Source organism: Terrapene carolina, unplaced genomic scaffold, assembly GCF_002925995.2.
Source record: "Terrapene carolina triunguis isolate 2854851 unplaced genomic scaffold, T_m_triunguis-2.0 Scaffold714, whole genome shotgun sequence".
NCBI lineage: Eukaryota > Metazoa > Chordata > Testudines > Emydidae > Terrapene > Terrapene triunguis.
The window spans coordinates 20,357,103-20,376,386 of record NW_020665065.1 but is presented as its reverse complement, the minus strand read 5'-3'; the positions used below and the strand labels follow the sequence as shown (position 1 = coordinate 20,376,386).

At 52.2% G+C, this 19,284-nt stretch overlaps 1 protein-coding gene across 12 annotated transcripts in view; it reads left to right on the top strand.

Annotated features, from left to right (window-relative positions):
• Positions 1-2,268: 2,268 nt before the first annotated feature.
• ZNF362 (zinc finger protein 362) overlaps positions 2,269-19,284 on the top strand; it is a 45,006-nt gene continuing 27,990 nt past the window's right edge. Inside the window, exons 1-3 of one of the 12 annotated variants that reach the window (XM_026660093.2) lie at positions 2,454-2,531; positions 4,051-4,123; positions 4,620-4,704. In XM_026660093.2, the coding sequence (XP_026515878.1) occupies positions 2,472-2,531; positions 4,051-4,123; positions 4,620-4,704 (218 nt within the window). In that variant the 5' untranslated portion in view covers positions 2,454-2,471. Of the gene's footprint in view, positions 2,368-2,447; positions 2,532-2,654; positions 4,705-10,112; positions 10,332-19,284 lie in introns of those variants that run through there. The other 11 variants (XM_026660089.2, XM_026660097.2, XM_026660091.2 and 8 more) reach the window with 11 other exon arrangements.

The following is a 19,284-nucleotide window of genomic DNA, read 5'->3' as shown; positions in this document are numbered from 1 at the left end:
ACGGGAGAAGAAGTAATGGGCTTAAATTGCAGCAAGGGAGATATAGCTTAGACATTAGAGAAAACTTCCTAGCAGTAAGGATAGTTAATCGCTGGAACAAATTACCTAGGGAGGTTGTGGAAGCTCCGTCACTGGGGGGCTTTAGGAACAGGTTGGACAAACACCTGTCAGGGATGATCTAGATAATGCCTAGTCCTGCCTCAGTGCAGGGGACTGGACTATACGACCTGGCACAGTCCCTTCCAGTCCTACATTGCTATGATTCTACGATTTACAGACTAACCAGGTCTTCTCTAGCCTTACACTGAGATTCTGGCAGGTTTGTTCTTATAAAGGTAGTACTTGATCCCTGAAATCCTCACTTGCCTAAGGAAGGGATTGCTGGACTGGAGTGCTGGATGGGGGACTGGAGTAGTAGAAATGTGATGGAATATATCCACTGCATAGTGATCAATTGCCATATTTTAAAGGCGATTTAAAAATATTTTGACAAAATAAGATGCCCCGTGGATTAGAACATTTCGTATCAAGTGGCAGCTGAGCTGATACTCAGAATGGGGTTCTAATAATATTTCGTGCTTATCCAGCACTTTTGTATTCATTCTGGATTCCCAACTCCATGCTCAGTCCACTATCCCACAGCTGGAGCTGTGAGCATGCTGAGAACCTGAGAAAGACATTGAAAATGCTCCAATGAGCAAATGGAAACCTATCTTTCTCTCTGCCACAGTGAAGTGCATGCAATTACTTTGGTCAGAGACTTTCCCAAAGGAATTGTTTAAACCTTATAAAATAAACTAATGCTACCTTGCCTGCTCCATGCCCACCCACCCTCAAAGAATGCCCCTCTGAAAACTACCCCATGTGGACAGTAAGCAGGACACCCGTGAACAGTAGCAAAGCAGCATGTGTGGCCCTGTACAGAGGAAAGAACCCATTTGGAAGCATGTGGCTGCAGATGGGCACAGAATTTTACTCCTTTGAACATAACTTGCCGTGATTCTCAACGTTCTGGTTTAGAACCTGCCTATGAAGTAGCTAGCACATTCTTTGCACTAGACAAATACTAAATAACAAAGCCAATGAATAACAGGGCACAGATATTGCAGTGATGGAAATGTAGATAGAGAGAAACTGATTCAGTCTGTGGCCCCAATCCTGCAAGGAACTGCACTGGGGGGGGGCCCCGTGCCCATGTGACGCATAAATAAAAGTGGATGGGGCTTTGCATGGGCTTGCGGATTTGCTTGCCAGGAGTGACTTTGCAGAACCAGGGCCCAACTCTCTATCCAATTTCCAAGCAGGTTCTAATGAAGAACCATGCAGGGAAAATTACTTTAAAATTGATGCAAATTACTCTGACTATATCTTTCCAAACAGTAAGAGAAGCTGGGACAGTGCCAAGAAGGGTCTTTCATCAGGACTAAAACAGGCAGCATTTTCTCATTTTTCAAATAGAGCTGGGGAATACGGGGCAGGCCACCTGGGTTCTATTCCCAACATTGCCACTGACTCCCTGTGGAGAAACAACAAGGAGTCTGGTGGCACCTTAAAGACTAACAGATTTATTTGGGCATAAGCTTTCGTGGGTAAAAACCTCACTTCTTCGGATGCATAGAGTGAAAGTTACAGATGCAGGCATTATATACTGACACGTGGCGCTTCAGTGCCTCAGTGTCCGCATCTGAAAAATGGGGATAAGAATTATTCTTGTATATACTGGTGATGGACCAGGACCCCATTATGCTAGGCGCTGTACCACACATCACAAAGAGTGTGTTCGCTTCCTCACTTTGGGGAAGCACTTTAAGCTCTGCAGAAAAGAGGGGCTATTGTCACGCCAAGGGTAGTTATCATGGCCTATCAAGAGAGGAGGTGGAGAACTGGGTGCAATCCCGGCTTCCCAAGGCTCTGTGGGTGGCTCGGCTCTGGCTCTAGGGCCAGGAAGGGAAACCCTGGGCAACTTTTTTGGGGGGGAAATAATGAAGGAGAGGCGAGAGGCTGTGAGGGGGACCCCAGGCCAGCCTCCCCAGCCCTGCGAACCCTGCCTGGGCATTGCTCGGCGGCAGTCCCCGGCTCCTCTCGGCACACAGCGCGGCTCTCCCCCTCGGTTTTCTTTGCCAAAGGCTCCCTCCCCCCAGCTCTGATGAGAATATTGTGTCTGCCCATTTTTGGGAGCTCTTCTCCAGACTCCGGAAGGAGGGATGGGGGGGAGGGGGAGCCAAGGAGGTTCCCAGGCACCACAAAGAGGGAGGAGGAAAAGGACCCCCCGAAAGCTCCCTTCCCGAGGAGGTTCATGCACTTCCTACCGCCTCGGCTCTAGTGGTGTTTGCAGAACCCAGAAGTGAACAGCAGGCGACCCGGAAGGTTTGAACTAAGCCTTTAACACACAGCAAAGCCAGAAAGACCATCCCAAGCTCGGCTTTGGGGCGGGGGGTGGGCTGGGGACAGGGGGTTTCTTTTTTTTTTTTATGTCTATTTGCCAAAAAACAAAACAAAATCCAAAAAACCTGCAGTTAAGGCAACCCAAGGTCTGTATGCAACAACCCTCCCCCCAGGAGAGCCGTGGGGGTGGGGGTGGGGGGGGCTCCCTGCTCCCAGCAAAGAAAGGAGCATGGCAGGGGGAGCCGCAAAGAGAGGGGGGATTTTTTTAAAGATGGGGTCGCAAGAAAAAGTTGCATGTAGTTTTCTGTCGCTCTTGGTCTCCTTTGCAAATTGCAATCGCATGTCAGTTTCCAGCGAGCGCTGCTGGGTTCGGGCTCCGGCTGCTGGAGTCTGGCGAGAGGAGGGTTTTAGGGGCTTTCCCCCCCCCTCTTTTTTTTAATCTGATGCATGCATTTGATCCCGATGAGTGTCGGCTGCGTGGGGGGCTCTGTCTTTTCAGTGCCCCCCAATGCACTAAAGCCTGGGCGGGTTGATGAGGAGGAGGAGGAAGAGAGGAAGCTAAAGGGGGGAGCCCATTTTCTTCCTTGCAGACGGATCGCTGGCTGGATTGCAATTTGCAAAGGGAGCATGATTGTTGGTATAGGAAGTGTCTGCTTTTTTTTTTTTTTTAAAGCCGGGTTATTCAAAAAACCCCTTTGGTGCAATTCTCCGGTAAACAATGATTCATGGGGCTTAATGCAAATAAACTGATTGCAAATGGAGCTTTCCCTTTGCACTTTGCAGCTGCCTGGGTTTTTTTGAGTGGCCAAGCCTCAGATTTCTGTCTTTTTTTGCAGATCTGCAGAATATGGCGTCCCTGTCCTGTTTTAAAAATAAGCCAGGCTGCCATTTTTGTTTTTCTTTTGTCTGAAAATTTTAATAAAACTGTCTGAGAATGTGGGAGAGGCAGCTGAAAGGCAAAAGGGGCACCTAAAGGGGTGTTTTTTTCTTTGCTTTGCGTTTTTGTGTTGTTGCAAAGATCTTGCTTGCACGGGGGGGGATACAATGTAATTGGACTTTTAAAAAAGGAAACAGTCAAACATTTCTGTGGGAGGGGGGTTAAGATTTAAAGTTAACTTATGCAAAAGTTTTTTTAAACAGCCTTTTTAAAACAAAAAACGCAATGAAAAACCCTGCTCTGTATTTTCTCTTTCTCCCTTTGGATTATTTAATGGAAAAGTTAATTGAATCTGAATGTAGCTATTTTTTAAAAAACAGATGGTTGTGAATGTTGCATGTTGGTTAAAAGGGATTCCGTTTTTTTGGGGTGGTGGTGGTGAAAAAGTGGTTTTTTTAAATTTTGATAGAAAGCAATATTATAAACGGAATGTTTAACCAGGAATATTTTGCAATTGCACTTTAGCAGGAATGTAGTGTTTTCAGAGTGTGGAATCTGCAGTTTTAGAAACTGACACAATTTTTCGTGCTGTTGTATAGAGAGGTCTGTGCATATGTGAACATGTATTTAGTGTGTGCTATCTATGTGCATCGTGTGTACATGCATTTACTCTTTATACAGGCATAATGTTAAGTACATGTTGGATTGTACATACGGTCTGTTCTAGAATATTTAAAAGAGAGTCCGACTAAGAGAAGTATTCTAGGATATAAATGATTTATTTTTAGAAAAGCTGCTCATTCAGAAGTATTGTACAGCGTGTAGTCAAGAGCACACATCCTTCTCAGATGCTGCTGTATGGTTAGTGTTGCACTTTTATTTGCTGCCTGTCTTGGAAAAGTGAAGGACAATTTCTCAAATGCCTGTTTGAGCTGCTCTGTTACTGTTGCTCTGTGACTGATAGCAGATGGGTCAACGAGAGGCCTCTTAAAAGTCACATTTTGGGGAAGAGGCAAAAGTTTTTTAAATCCTGATTTAGAAGATTGGAGGGGGGTGGATGGAATCTGGCCTGGCCCTACGGCTGGTTCTGCTTTTGGCCAAATATTCCTAAATAGTTTAGTCCAACCCTGTTCCTGGGATAACTCCTTTGACTTCCGTGGAGCTACTACAGGGAGAAATTTGGCCCTTTGTTTATTTTCTCTAAAGAGAATGCGGCATTCCCACGGATGTGTTAGTTTGGAGGCAGTATCTGTTGCCCCCAGGTGTGTCTTCCTGGGCTCATTTTGGGGGTGTTTTCTGTGTATTTGGGATGTGTGTATTGGGGGGTGTGTGAAGTTGTCCTCCTTGTCCCCTATAGAACAACACCTTGCGCGCAACATCTGTGCTCTGCTAGCTCTGGAGATGGACAGATGTCAGGGGAAGCACCGACAGTACATACAGAGGTGGGCGCTCTGAGTTATGCTCAATGACAGATTTCTATGTGTCTTAGTAACCCACCAAAGTGCATGAAGCTGTTCGAAAGTAGGGCTGTGACAAATCAGACCCCATGTCCATGCTGGAGATCTTCCCAAGCCACCCACATGTGGACCTTGGTGAATATCCATTGAGGGCTTCCTGCTGATTGCTGGATCCAGCCCCTCTAGAAATCCTTTTCATTGTAAGTCTGTGGATTGTTCAGATCTTGATCCCAAAACAGTCTGAAAAAACTACTTGGAATGAAACGAAACCACATCTTCCTCAATAGCAGAAGTACATCAAACTGCAAGTTAGCCATCAGCACGTCTAAACATTACCCACAAGTGCATGTGTGTATAATGTCTGTCTGTCTCTCTGTCTGTCACAGAGCTGGGAATCAGTGGACGTGGGTTCTAATCCCAGTTCTGCTACCAACTTCCTGTGGGACCTGAGCAAGTCATTTAACTTCTCTGTGCCTCAATTTCCCCACGTGTAAGACTGATACAGGGATACTTCCTTGTCTTTTTGTAAAGCACCTCGAGCTCTCTGGATGAAAAGGGCCTCTACAAGTGCTACGTGTTGGTGTTCCTATCTATGCACTGTGCAGCTGTGGAAAACTACCGTGCTGCGTCTACACACCCTGGTGCCAGATAACATGGCACCATAACATCACCCGCTGTCCTGATTTCTGCTGTCTCAGCAGTGAGCATTTGAAATCTGATGTGTCCAAAAGACGCTTTCCTAATCAGCACAAAAACTCTGCGTGCAGGGAACTTTTTGTGGTGATCCAAATTGCTAACGAGGCCTGGTGCCCAGAGCTAGACACTAACGTGGTGTGGACTTCTTAGATGGCTTTGTTGTTGTAATGTTCAGGGCTTAGGCAGGAGTTTTGCCTTCACAAGAGTGTGATAGAAATGCCTGTGTGTGTGTGTGAACTTTCCAGAGAGCACTCAAGGGAGAGAACAGGGCTGAACTGGAGGGTTTGCTTTGGCAGAGAGGGCGCTGTAATGAAGGTTTCCCTTTGGCCTGTGCACTCTGATGACGCTGCTTTTACACTTCATTGTTGGCGTGGGGTGGTGGCATTATTTATCTCTGTTACAGTAGCACAGAAATAATAACATCTTGAGCGTGATACATCCTTGCTCTGCCATTCTGCTCTGAGTGTTTTACACCCATGTTGTATTATAAATGAATCTATAAATCATAACTCACCGGGGGCAGCTTTGCTGATAGTAGCAGTGATGGAAGCACCAGTGTAGACAGGGCTTGGGTGCTTTTAGTGGCCTATTGTCTGACCTTGACAGTACGGTGATAGCCAACCTTGCCCTGTTCGTACCCGGGTGTCTGCTCTTGCCAGTGGAGATGCAGCCAGAGGGAGTTGGTGTGAGGTCTGGGATTAGGCCGCAGTAGTTCTTGGATCCTTGCTTTGTGATCTGCCATTCTGGAGTGGAAAGGCGCAGAATTCCAGTAACATCTCTCCTGGTGTAAGTCACTTTCACTCTAGAAATCTTCCCTGGTGTGGACTGTGCCTCCAGCAGAGCTTGTTGGTGCCATGCACTGATCTTGTTAGGGGACATGCAAGTCTGGCTTTGGGGCCTCGAGCTGAGACGGAGCTGAGCAAATGCTCTGAGCTTTGGGGCTTTGCTTTTATTTTAGTCTGATCCTCTTGATGGGGCCTGTTGGTGTCTCAGGTTCCCCTCAGTGGTTGCTGAGTCTTGTGGCTATTGCAGGTCACCCTGCCAGCCTTGCGCTGTCTGCTGGTAGAAAGGGTCTAGTTAGGCCTCTGCTTTCTCCTAACTATTCACCACCTGTTGGATGCCTCCTTCTGCCAACCCCAATGCTTTGACACTGGCGAATTCAACCCAGAGCGTGATGCGGCAGGTAAATGGATTTTAAACACAAGACCTCGCCATTCAGTTGTCTCTTGCGCTCCGAGCCTCTGCATTACAAACCCCGCAGCTGCGTCAGCTCTTAGGATGGTGGCCCTGAACTGCGCTCTTGCCCTGTGTGCCTCCATAGCTCTTCTAACTAACCAGCTTCAAACTCTGGCTGCAGATTTTCCCCATCTTTTGAACGTGTCAGAAGCAAATGCAGGAATCATGCTGCATGTGTTTCCCTGGGCCTTGATTTTCCTAATACACAGTGTGGGCAGAGACCTGGCCATTTCACCCTGTGATTATTGTAATGTGCTGGATAGTCACATTTTCCCAGTGCAGGCGCTGACACAATTTTCCATATACACGTTGTAAGGGAGGCCCTTCACCTCAATTGTACCTTATTGTCTCATGTCCCCTTTGCTCCTCGGGGTGGGTGTTTGTTTTCTCTCCTGACAAACGGTGCTGACGGGGTGGGAGGGGGTCTGGTCACTCGCACATTGTAAGAGTCACAAGTCATCCTGGAGATGGCTGGGAGCCTGTCTTCTGCACAGCACGCATTCCCGTTCCTGTATTACAGGAAGCCGGAGTCCGTAGCGGGGCCCTGTTGCGCTAGGCCCCACTCATCCAAAGAGGGAAGCTTTGGCTCCCGCTCTAGAGGGCGCTCTTAGTCTCTCAGTGATTTGCGAGGTGTGCACATGGAGAGGGCAGCTCTTCTAAGGCTCTGGAATTAGAGGTGTCAGTGCTGGTGTGACTCCGGATTAACACAACCATCAGTGATGGGTGTAATGTGGGCACTGCTGTGCAAGCTCCTCCAGAGTCCTTCAGTCCTGATCTGCAGCTGTCCCAGCCTGGGTGCCTCACGCCGCCCTGGGAATGTGGGCCTCTGCCTGCCAAAGGGGCGTTAGTGGCTGGAGCAGGAGCATGGCCCGGTGGTGAGGGGGCCAGCCTGGGACTTGAGAGACACCAGTTTGATTCCTGGCACTGCCACAGACTCCCTGGGTGGTCTTGAGCCTCTTTGTGCCTATATTCCCCTCTGTACAGCAGGGAGGGTGATAGTAGCCTGGCCCTGCCTCGCAGGGGGTGTGAGAACACATCCATTAATGCTTGTGAGGTGCTCAGTGATGGGGGGCCATGGGAGTGCCCAAGGCAGACAAAACCAGTGCCTTGTCCTAGTCCTGATGGGCCATCTGCAGCCGGTGAGTTTTCTCGCTAGCTTGTGTTTGTGCTGTGGCTGTTAGGGATGGGTCAGGCCTCCAGTCTGGGCTGTGATCCCCCCCAGAGCTGCCCTGTGTGTGTTTGTTTTTAAAAACTCTCCCCAGAGGTGCTGGAGAGCTCTGGCAAGGGCTTGAAGAGCCAGTATGCTGGCAGCGGGCTCACGTACGTGCTCAAGGCTGCCCAAGGAGATGGGCTCTGGCTTTGGGGCTTTCCTGATCGTGTATGGTACACTTGTGGTGGTGGCCTCCAGAAGTAGGGGAGGGAGGGTGGGTGACAGGGTCCCCTCGCCCCTTGTAGGGGAGCTGCTGAAGACCAGGGGCTGCCTTGCCCAGGGGCTGGGAATGCCCCCAGCTGTCAAGGAGGAGGTGGGCGCATGAGAGGGGGAGGGAGTTTGTTTTGGGGCTTTTGTCGGTTTTGATCAGGAAAGGAAATGGGAATGAAAACACCTTCAGGGGGCAGAAACACAGGGCTTCATTTGGTTCCATCTTCGGTGAATTCTTCTGGTGCAGGATCCCCACGATTGCTCCTTCCGAAAAGTAAGATCTTGAGGCTGGGTTTCTAGACTCGCCCCCCGGGTTTTCTGGCTGGGATTCTAGTGTTGGTTTTGGGCTTGTTTTTTTTTGCCTTCGTGGCTGTTATTCTTTCTGGTGTCTCTGCCTTGGTATAAATTCCTTCTGCATGGGAGAAGTAGGGCTGGTGTGTGTGTAGGAAGAGGACCTCACGTGTGATTTCACAGCCATTGCCGTGGAGAGCTGCACGGTGTCTCCTCAGCAGCTGCTTTCAGGAGGCCACGAGTTCCCATTGCAGAAAGGGCTTCCCAGTGCCAAGGCTCCCTTGGGAAGGCCAGTTCACTCCCAAGGTGAACCATTCCCCCCTGGGCCTGTCCGCAGGGCCTTGTCGAATGCTGACTGCCGAAATCATGGCGCTGTGCAAAACATTAAAACCCTGATACAAATCCCCATCCGGAGAGTAGGCCAATTCCCCCTCCACTCCCCATCCCACTCACTTCTGACTGGGGCAGAACAAGGGGGGAGGAGAGTGAGATTCAGCCCATTCTTCCTGGGGTTCCCCATGTGCTTTACATGGAGTGAGGAGTTGAAGCCCCACAATGAGGTAAGGTCACAATCGTTATCCCCATTTTATCAATGGGGAAACTGAGGCACGGAGCAGGACAGTGACTTGCCCACGGTCGCACAGTGAGTCAGTGGGAGAGCTGGGAATGGAACTCAGGAGTCTTCTGTCGTAACCACTGGATCAGTCTCTTCTTGGGTAGGGTGAGAACTTGCGGATGGTGTGAGTGGGTGTGGGGAGAGAGAGAAGGGACTGAGCTGATGGATGGAGTGCAGAGAAAAGGCTGCAAGAGATGTGTTGGCAGTGCCGGGGGACACCTGCTTTGGGATATTGGGAGGCCTGGCTCTGGCTGGGAGCTGGTCACGGGAGCCCAGTGCTGCTGTGGAGGGGACTGGGGCGGTCGCCCGCTTGGCTGCCCACTTGTTTGTGGTATTGCTGCTGGCTTCCGGGGCTCTTCTTCACCCAGCTGTGTCCACGGCAGGGGGCAAACAGGAGCATCTTTGAGAGCTGACAGGTGGTGCTTTGGGCACTGGCATTTTAATGGCACATGATCTGCTGTCAGTGAGTTAGCCCCGTTCCGAGTCCCAGAGAGAAGCCGGACCAGTGCGTGTTCAGACCTGGCATCTCAACGTCTCCACAGAGATGGGACTCCAGATTCCATTCCCCCAGCCCTACAGTGTTACATCCTCCCTTCTTTCCCTGGACTGGCTGTGGCCTGGGGTTGCTGCTCGCTAGCAACTCAGTAGGTGGCTCACCCCCTTCCCTCCGGAGCGCTGTGCCGCAGGAAATCGCGTTGGAGTCCATGCTGAACAGCTCCTGCATGGTGCCCGTGGATGCTCTGTTGGCACAGGGCTGTCTTTTGCATGGCAGGCTAACTAAGTTCTGACTCCTTCTGGCTGTTAAAGATCCCATGGCACTTTCCCCAAGAGCGGTGTGTTTAGTCCAGGTGTCCTGGCCAGACTGCAGCTGGGATAGTTTCTCCCTGCCTCCCTAGATCCCCCTGCAGTTTAAAACAGATACAGTCTCTTCCTTCCTTGCCCCAAACTGTAGTGTAGGGCTACTGGGTGCTGTTAATCAGCTGCCACATTCCACCCCAGAGGTGGCTGCATGGGTCAGTGGTACTGGTGTCTCGGCCTCTACCGATGTGATGACTCTGCTGGCCAGGAGCTTACGCAGCCACGTGCTGCCTTGCAGTTTCCATGAAAAGAATCTCTTGTTTCTTTTTATTTCAGCAAAGACGAGACAGAGGGGGCTGCAAAAGTAGAGGAGTCCCCGATAGAAGTGTAGCTTGTGTTAACGGCAGTGGTAGGAATTGGTGAAGGCTAGTGTGCTTCTGGGACTGGGGCTTTTGCCCGCCTGCACCAGGAGGGATCGTCCACCTCCGCCAGCCTGGAGCATCATCTACACGTCTCCCCAGGCAGCTGCGGCCACCTGGCTTCTGAGGCCAGCCTGTGAGTACTGAAACGCGAGTGCACATAACGTCTTCCCTTTGCGGGGCCGTGACAGGTCCCCCTGCTGCAGCTGCCTTCTGAACCCCTTACCGGGGCTCCATCCCCTCCCCTTCCCTCCCCTCCCTGGGGCCATGCAGATCCCCTTGTGCCAGCTGCTTTTCACGCTCTCTTGCCTTGGGGCTTCTATTCACACCGCCGCCCTAGGGCTGCAACAGGTCCCCTCTGCTGCAGCTGCCTTATCTGAACTCCCCTCCCACCCCGGATCCATGACTTCCACCCAGGCTCCATAGCCTGGGGCCGCCATGGGTCCTCTCCTACGCCCTGCCTACAAACCATGCTCCTAACTCCAGGCCATATCAATGCTGTTTTCCACGCCCCTTTTCCCCCGCCACCCAAACTCCCTGCGGCTACCCTAGGTTCCCTCTCCCCAGCTGTTGCCCTGTCCTGAGGGGCTGGTTTTGCTCTGTCTGTTATCCCCGATCCCGGTGATGCAGGTAACAACCTTGGGCTTGGGGTCTTTAGCGCCCGGGGTGTTTCCCCCATCAGAGTCCAGGCCCTTTTGCAGCAGATTCCCCTCTGATGAGATGGAGCCTGAACCCCCCCCCCCCCCCCCCCCCCCCCCCCCCCCCGGCCCCGGGCCCTTCCCCTCCCCCCCCCCCCCCCGGGGGGGGGGGCGGGAACCCCCCCCCCCCCCCCCCAGTCACTGATTGAAGACCCGGGAGCAGGTCTGTGCCCTTGCCCCCCTGGGTGTCTGGGTGAGGCATAGGGAGGCGAGATCGCCTGTGCCCACCTGTGCCAGGCCTGGGACAAGTATCCGTGCTCTCTGGACTCTGGGGTTTGAATGCGTTTTCATCCAGCGATTCCTACTGGCCCTCTGCTTCAGGAGCATCCTGCCCCCAGCTTGCCCTCTGTGCTCAGCAGAAAGATCAGCCTCTTTCTCGAAGGAGCAATGCTGTCCCCTTGTGACGGGGCCACTCCCCCCACGGGCTAGAGCCTGCAGCCTCCACCCCAGCATGAGCTCTGCTCTCTGCAGGGGCAGCCACATCTCCCCCTGTGTCCTGGCGGCTGCCCCCGGAGAGTGCTGGCCTTGCCCGTGGCCCCTTTCTGGGAGCATCTCACAGGCAGCGAGGACGCCAGGGCCCCTCATCCTGTGTGTAGGGAGGGGCAGGAACTGAGCTCGTAGATGAGCCACTCAGGAGCCATGGGTGAGGGACAGCTCAGGTATCCCTGGTACCCAGGAGTCCCCCGCAGGCAGCTGCCCATGCGGCTCTCTTCTGCCCTGGCTGTGCCTTCTGCGAGGCAAGTGTCCTGCACTGCTCTCTCCTCTAGTCCTGCTTCCCGCTGCGGGGGACCCTGGGGCAGCCGACAGCCAGCGACCCCGGGAAAAGAACCGCTCGGCACCAGCGTCAGCCTTTCCAGCAGCAGGGCTGTTTCCTTCTGTGCCTCCTTCTGGGAGGTATCAGCAGATGCAGGCTGTGGGCGGGAGGGTGGCTCGGGGTTGGGACTCCAGTTGGGAGTGAGGAGGCGAGAGCCAGGGTCCTACAGGGTGCGCGGAGGTGTCAGCAATGCCGTGTCTGCCTTGAGAACAGGCAGGGTGAGGAGCTGATCGCTCGGTGGGTGAGAGCTGTCCAGGCCTCGCTGTGCACACCTAAGTGTGTGCATGCTTGTGTCTGCTTTGTGTTGTGCGTGACCCTGCCTGACTCTGAGTGCGCACCTGTGTGTGTGCATCTCTCTGCCTGTCTCTGTGTGCGTGTCTCCCTGCCTGCTCGCTCCCCTGCGCGTGCTGTAGGCAGAGGGTGCATGGCGCCGGGCGCGGGCCAGGCCAGGCATTTGAGGCAAGACGCCTCCTTAGCCCATCTCTCCTGACTGCCAGTGGAGTGGCTGGAGTCGCTTTTCAGAGCAGTAAGGTTTTAATCTGAACCTGCGGCCCGGAGCTGGTGGCCGGTGTGCCCTGCCTGCGTGGTGCTGCCAGCGGTGGCGCTGGGTGTGGGCGAGAGAGGCCGAGGGGGCGCTTTGAGCTGCGGCATCTCCCGCAGGCCTGGGGGAGGTATCTGCTGCAGTGCTTCCCACCCTTCATCATTTCCATTTTAATGGCTTTTTTTGCTGTGTGTCAGCTTCCATTTTTCATATTTAGCTGGAAATATAGAGAGGGAATTCATATATTTTCCATCTGTTTTATTTCCCTCTAGCCCCCCCCAAATTCCCCCCCCCCCAAATCTAAGCTGAGCCTGAATCTTTCCAGCCTGTGGGGGAGGGAGGGCAATCCCATCTGTTCCAAATGAAATACTGTACAATAGAGCTGGGACAGAAATAGATTGCTTGACATTGTTGTTCTTTTTTTATTCTTCTTCTAGGCAGGTTTGTAGGTCTCCAACCATTACAGGTTTGGCCATCGTAGCAGCAACACTATTAAAGAGACCCCCCTTCTGGGGTCAGGCCCGTACAGCAACCCTTCTGGAGGGTCTTTCTCTGTTTGCAAAGGCTGTGTCTTCCTTTCTGTGGATCTTTTTTTTTTAAGTTGCATTTTAATCTTAAAAAAGCTGCCACCAACCCCAGTGTTTACAACCAACCCTACAATAATAAATGGCAGTCTTTGCAGCCTGGAGGTCATTGGTCACCCCACAATAACATACTGGTCTGCTCACTACCAGCTGTCTTGAGAGATCCTGCAAAGCCAAGCTTGATTCCTGCAAGCCACCCTACAGTAATAGATCGGTGGAGGTGGGGGAGCGGGTCTTGGTGGTGGAGACAAGTTTCCATGTCAGGGTTGTGTGGCGGTGGGAGTGTGTGAGTGTGCAGCTCAGAGCCGCTCCTGTAGTGTAAGCCTTTCCATTCTGACGGGCTGATGCTGTCCTCAGCCATTCACTCTCTGCCCAAAGGTGATTTTTATTGTGGTTGAAAGTTTGGGCAAAAATGGTTCAGCTGTTTCTGAGTCATGGAAAAATTATACAATTTGATCCTTGTTTTTAAGAGGCTGTAACGTGAACAGTGTTGGCACATCAGCAGGTTGGGATCGAAAAGTGAAATTCGACCTGGGGAGAGTCCCTAGGTCTGACTTGTGCCTTTCAGAGGTGTGATGAAAATCCATTTTGATTTGGCTCAATTATAAAGCATTGAAAATACACATGACGCATGCATGGCAATCTCTTCATGACAAGGGTGGTCTGACAGTTGTCCTCTCTTGGCCCTGTGCATTGCAAAGCGGGGTGAACTCTTAGGTCTTGGAAGGTGCGGATGGAATAAGGCAGCGTGATGTGAACGTGTGCCGAATGAGATGCAGCTCTTATTTGTATTACGGTGCCACCTAGAGGCAGCAATTGAGATCAAAGCCGTGTTGTGCTAGGTGCTGCATAAAGTACATGGCGGTTTTGGCTCCCATGAGCTTATAGTCCATACAGACAAAACAGGCAGAGGAGAGAGGAAGGAGTATTATTCCTATTGTGTACATGTGGAATGAAGGCACAAAGCCCTTATTCTGCAAAGAATTTAAACACGTGTTTAAAGTTAAGCCAAGAGATTGAAGGCTTGAGCCTGTGCTCATTGAACTCACTGAGAAAGCTCCCATTGACTTCAATGGATCAGGATCAGGGTCTAAGTGACTTTCCCAAGGTCATTCAGTCTGTGGCAGAGCCAGGAATTGTGCCCAGGTTTTTGGAGTCCTAGGCTAGTGCTTTAACCAAGATCGTCCTCTTTTTGAATTGTGCCATGATTCCCAGAATGTAAATGTCCTTCGATGGTGAATGCACATCCTGTGCTAAGCAGAATCACCTGCTGCTCACTCGCAAATCCCTCTACACAGTCGGCTTCTTTGTGTGGGTGGGATCGGGATGGGGCGGAGGGTGTCCTTTGGGGGCAGAGAGCTAGGAAATTGACTAAATGAAAATCTATTCAGAGGATGTTAAGATTGTAAAGTGAGGCCTCAGCAGTCAGGAAATGTCATTGTAAAGGTTGTCCCTGCTTCCTTAACTCTTCCCGTTATGATAAAGACTTTAATTGCATAACCACATGCCATTAATTCCTCAGGACCCCTGCACAGGGAATGAAGCAGGATACGTAGGGAATGAAGCATAGGGGGACAGTGGATCTGGGCCTTATTTTGAGTCAAATTCTTTGTAACAATCAGGAGTCAAGTTAGTGAAGCTAAATGCTGGTATAACTGAGAGTGCATCGGGGCCCTCCGCAGACAGGGTGAGCAATGTGTTTGGGGTCTGTTCCATTCGGTGCTCTCCTTCCCTGCTGAGCCCCGAGCGATGTCGGCTTTCTGCCTGAGGTACAGCATAGACCATTTCAGCTCCCGATACGGCTTTCTGAAAGGTTGTGCCCAGGGATTGAAAAAAGTGCACCAACTAACCCAAAGGCTGAGGGTACGTCTGCACTGCAATCGGGGTTGTGACTGCAGCATGTATAGACACACCCGAGGCAGCTTTCATCTAGCTCGCGGGAGTACCAATAGCAGTGAAGCTGTGGCAGCACGGACTTCAGCATGGGACCCTGGGTACCTTCCCAGGCAGGCAGCCTCTGCTGTCCTGGCTTCACTGCTGTCAGTACCCAAGCTAGCTAGATCAGGTCTGTCTGCCTGTGCTGCAATGACACCTCCTGATTGCTATGTAGACATAGCCAGAATGAAGAGTACCTGCGAGGCCACTCCCCTGCAATCTAAAGGAACAAGGGTCTATCCCACAACTTCCCTTGCATGAGCTGTCCCATCCTAACTCCCGTAATTAGTTGCTCTGGTGCACAGGTGTTTGCAGAATCAGGCTAGGGATAGCGGTGTGCTGAGCTGTAAGAGTGGCCATCAGCTCCCTGTTTAATCATTCCTGTTACAAAGCGTAACTCCTGGGAGGGGGGGGTGGATGTGTTCCCAATACAGGGGATGAGCGATGTGCTGATGAGCTGCAGAGCTGATGGAATCCCGATTTTGCCAAGTAGATTATTTGCTAATAACAGTGCAATTGGCTGAGTAATATAGGAGAGTGCTGCGGGGCCATCCCCCTGTCCTGTGTCCCTTGCACCTTTGTTCCTCTTCTGGCTTCACTCCATTCTCTCCTGTGGAGTAGCTTCCAGTGGTGCCCTCAAGTGTCTCTGCTTTTCTGTCTCTCTCCTGCTGCTCCCTTATGGGCCAGTTTCTTAGAGTCCCAACCAGGTGTGCCCGGAGCAGCAAGGCACGAGCTCCTATCGTATGGCCGCTGGGCACTCTCTGCTTGCCTGCTGGCTGCCCGTGCCCCGAGGGGGACATTGTGGAAACTGGAGATTGCTAGCGGTGTAGGGAAATTGTAACTGGGCTACCTCTCCTGCCTGGAGCCCAGGAGCGGGGTTGGCAGAGGAAACGCTGTGCAGCCTTTGTGAAACTCAGGATCTGCTCCCCTGTTTCCCTCTCTGCCTTTTCCCTTCTCTACATTGTGCATGGTCCCTCCTCCCTTAGCGGTAGTGTTACTTGCTTGTGTTATGGTTGCACCTAGCGGGCCCAGTCGGGATCAGGTCTCATTGTGCTGGAGACAGGGTACATTGGAGTTACCAGACTGGATCAAACCAGGGTTCCACCTAGCCCAGGAGCCTGGCTCTGAGAGTGGCCAGCATCAGCTGCTTCAGAGGGAAGAAACTCTGCAGTAGCAGCTATGGAGTAACCTGCCCCCAGGGGAAGCTCCCTCCTGACCCCCAGTAGCGCATGCCCCAAGGAAGGAGTGTTCGTATCCCTTCCAAGCGTTTTTTAGTATTTTTGGTTCTAACTCTGATTGTCCTTTTATCCCTATAAATGTCTAATCCCTTTCTGAATCCTTCTAAGCAAGTGACTGTGACAATATCTTGTAGCAGTGAAAGAAGCAAAGAGTCCTGTGGCACCTTATAGACTAACAGACGTATTGGAGCATGAGCTTTCATGGGTGAATACCCACTTCTTCGGATGCACGAAAGCTCATGCTCCAATACGTCTGTTAGTCTATAAGGAGCCACAGGACTCTTTGCTTCTTTTACAGATCCAGACTAACACGGCTACCCCTTTGATACTTGTAGCAGTGAGTTCCACAGGCTAATTGTGTGTTTGCAAATATAGGACATGGTCCCCGACCCACAGCGGTCAAGTTACGACAAGTCAAACAAATGGGCTAAACAAAAGCAGAGCAGAGAGATTATGGTCACTAGCGGACAAGATGAGACCCTGTCCATTTTTTAAAAAGTCTCTTTATTTTTTATTTTTTTTATTTCCTACACGCTCTGTTTCTCTGCTGTTCTTCTCCTGTCTGCTTTATCCTGCCTGTCTCTCCCTCCCACTCTCATGCCCACTCATGCAGAGGGCTGGGAAATTTTACCAGACACCCAGTAGCCACAGGATTAAATCTGCCACCCTCCCGTTCCAGGCCCTTTTAGCTGTTGTGAGGATAGGGTGGTGGCTTTCTGGTGGCTGCTTAGGGCAGGTAGTGTAGTGCCTATGTGTCTCTAGCACTCCTTGCCCTTCCCAAGCAGAGTGAAATTGACCTGATTTTTGTCAGTTTCACAGTTGCCCAAGCTGCCTGCCCAGTTCTGAATGGGGCAGCGAAACTGCAGCTTTGGTTAGTTTGCACTCAGCTGTAACTTGGCAGAGTTCTGAGCAACTGCAGAGGCACTGGAGCTGTCTGTCCAGGGCCGACCTTAGGATTTATGGGGCCCTACGCAGTATTATTAAACTGGTGCCCCTATGCTCCACTGAAGGTGGTCCCCAGCCAGCGCTGCTGATCCCAGTGTGTCGAGTGGGCACAGCCCCCCCCCCCCCCCCCCCCCCCCCCCACCCCCCCCCCCCCCCCCCCCATTGCTGACTCACACCCGCAGTGGCTCAAGGCCGGCTTCATGCTGTCACATGGGGGCTGCATCTTGCCATAGCCCACAGCCCCTCACCACGAGCATTGTGACAGGAAGTACCAAGCAGTAATAGCAACAACAATAATACAAGTGTGTGTGTGTGTGTGTGTGTGTGTGTGTGTGTGTGTGTGTGAGAGAGATAGAGACAGTGTGTGTGTGTGTGACTGTGTGTTGGAGGACTGTGTGGCCGAGTGTGTGTTGGGGAGTGTGAGACTGTGTGTGTATGTGACAATCTGTGTTGGGGGACTGTGGGAGGCAGAGTGTATGTGGGTGTGAGAGCCAGTCTGTGTGTGAGAGAGACAGTGTGTGTTAGGAAAGTGTGAGAGACAGCGCACTGTCACTTTAAGCCCCCCTTCCTCCCTCCCCTGCTCAGCCCGGCTCTTCCCCCCACCCCCACTCACATGGAAGTTTTGCTCCTGTCCTGGCCCCGGGCAGGCAGGGTCCAGGGAGGGATTCTGCTTTGGGCGGCTGTGGGACGGGCCGTCGCGCTGCTCTGGGGCTAGGGCGACAGAGCCAGAGGAGTGTGTGTGTGTGGAGGGGTGTTGGGGGGGGGGGGGGGGAAAGAAGCCCACCGCCCCAGTGGGGGGAGGGGCAGGAGAAGAGAGAAGTCCAGCCGTGGCCAGCGAGGGGAATGGTGCCCCAAATTTTCGGGTGCCCTACACAGCCGTGTATGCTGTGTATGCCTAAGGACGGCCCTGTGTCTGTCTGCAGACTCAGGCAGACATGGCTGGATTGGTCATATTTGGTTCAAATTTGGCAGGTTTTCTTCACAACCACAAAGAGTAATTTTCGTAATGGAATCTGAAGTTCTGCAGCAGTTTATGGTGTTGCCTGGGAAAGTTTCTGACTCAGTCTGTCTAAGCATCTGAAAACACTGTGTGTGCGTGTGCGCGCCTGCATGTCTGTGTTTGTGTTGGGGGGTGTTTGTCTGTCTTGGTAATTTTTAGCTGTTGCCTGGCCACCAAGCAAACGTTACAGTTATGAGTGGGCCTGGTTCTGTGATCCTGGTCTGAAAGCAACTCCCGTTGCACTGTTGAAAATCACTTGATAAGCTCAGGCCCAGTGGGGCAAATACATTGGTGTCAGCTCAGAGTAGTGCCATTGAAATCAAAGCCAGGATCTGGCCCAGAAAGTCTGGTTCCCCCTTGTGGGGCCCGATCCCTGCAGCCCCCAGTGACCTAGGTGAGAGCTGCATGTGGAGGGGGAAGCTGAGCCGGCACTGCAGACATGCATTCAGCACGGAGCGTAGGGCTTGGTATGGGCTCTGCACTCAGGATTGCAGGGCTGTGCCCACACATACTGCTAGCTTTGCAGATGTTCTTAGTGTTAGGGAAAGTGCCTCTGAAGCCCTGAACAACCACAGCTGCCGCTGGCTTCTGCGGTAGAAGCTCAGGACTGTTGATATTTCACCAGTAGCAGGGCTGGGCCCTTGGGCTCCAGTGTGTCACGGATGCTCAGCAGTTGCAGGACCGAGTGCATAGAGCAAACGGAAAGGCACAGTCTGGGCAGAGCGGTTACAGCGGCCAGTGCCCCCGGGGTGTGAGGTCATGTGGGGCCAGGTAGCTGGACTGTGAGTGGCTGGGATGTGGGAGTGCCTAGAACTGCCCTTTCCCGGAGGAGTCAGGTTTGGCTCTTTGGTGGATCATTGCTGGATGGTTCAGGCGGAGCTGGAGGTGGGGTGTCAGATGAGGTGAGACCCTCCAGCTCCATGATGGCGCAAGCACCAATGATGGAGGAGGCTGATTTTAAGGCAGCCCAAAGGGGATGTTACGGGGTGAAGATGGGAACCAAGCAAACGGACATTGAGTGGGGGACTACTGGGAAAAGCTTCCCAACCATCTGCCCAAGAGAGGGGCTGCGAGTCCCATCACTGGAGTAATTTCAAGCTGGTCTGGAGAGAGCCTTGAGAGTAGGCCGTAGGGGCACCTCTGCTCTACCTCCTTCCCCCCCGAAGGAGAAGGGATCCCAGCAGAGGGCTCCATCTTCAGCCGCTCTGCGGGGTGTGTCTGTAGCAGGGTTTGGCTGCTGCGGGGCTGCTGCGGCAGCACTGGGCATTTGTTTTCCCCTCTGGACTCCAGTCCCTGCTTCTGCCGGGGTGGGGAGAGATTAGCGTACTGCTGTG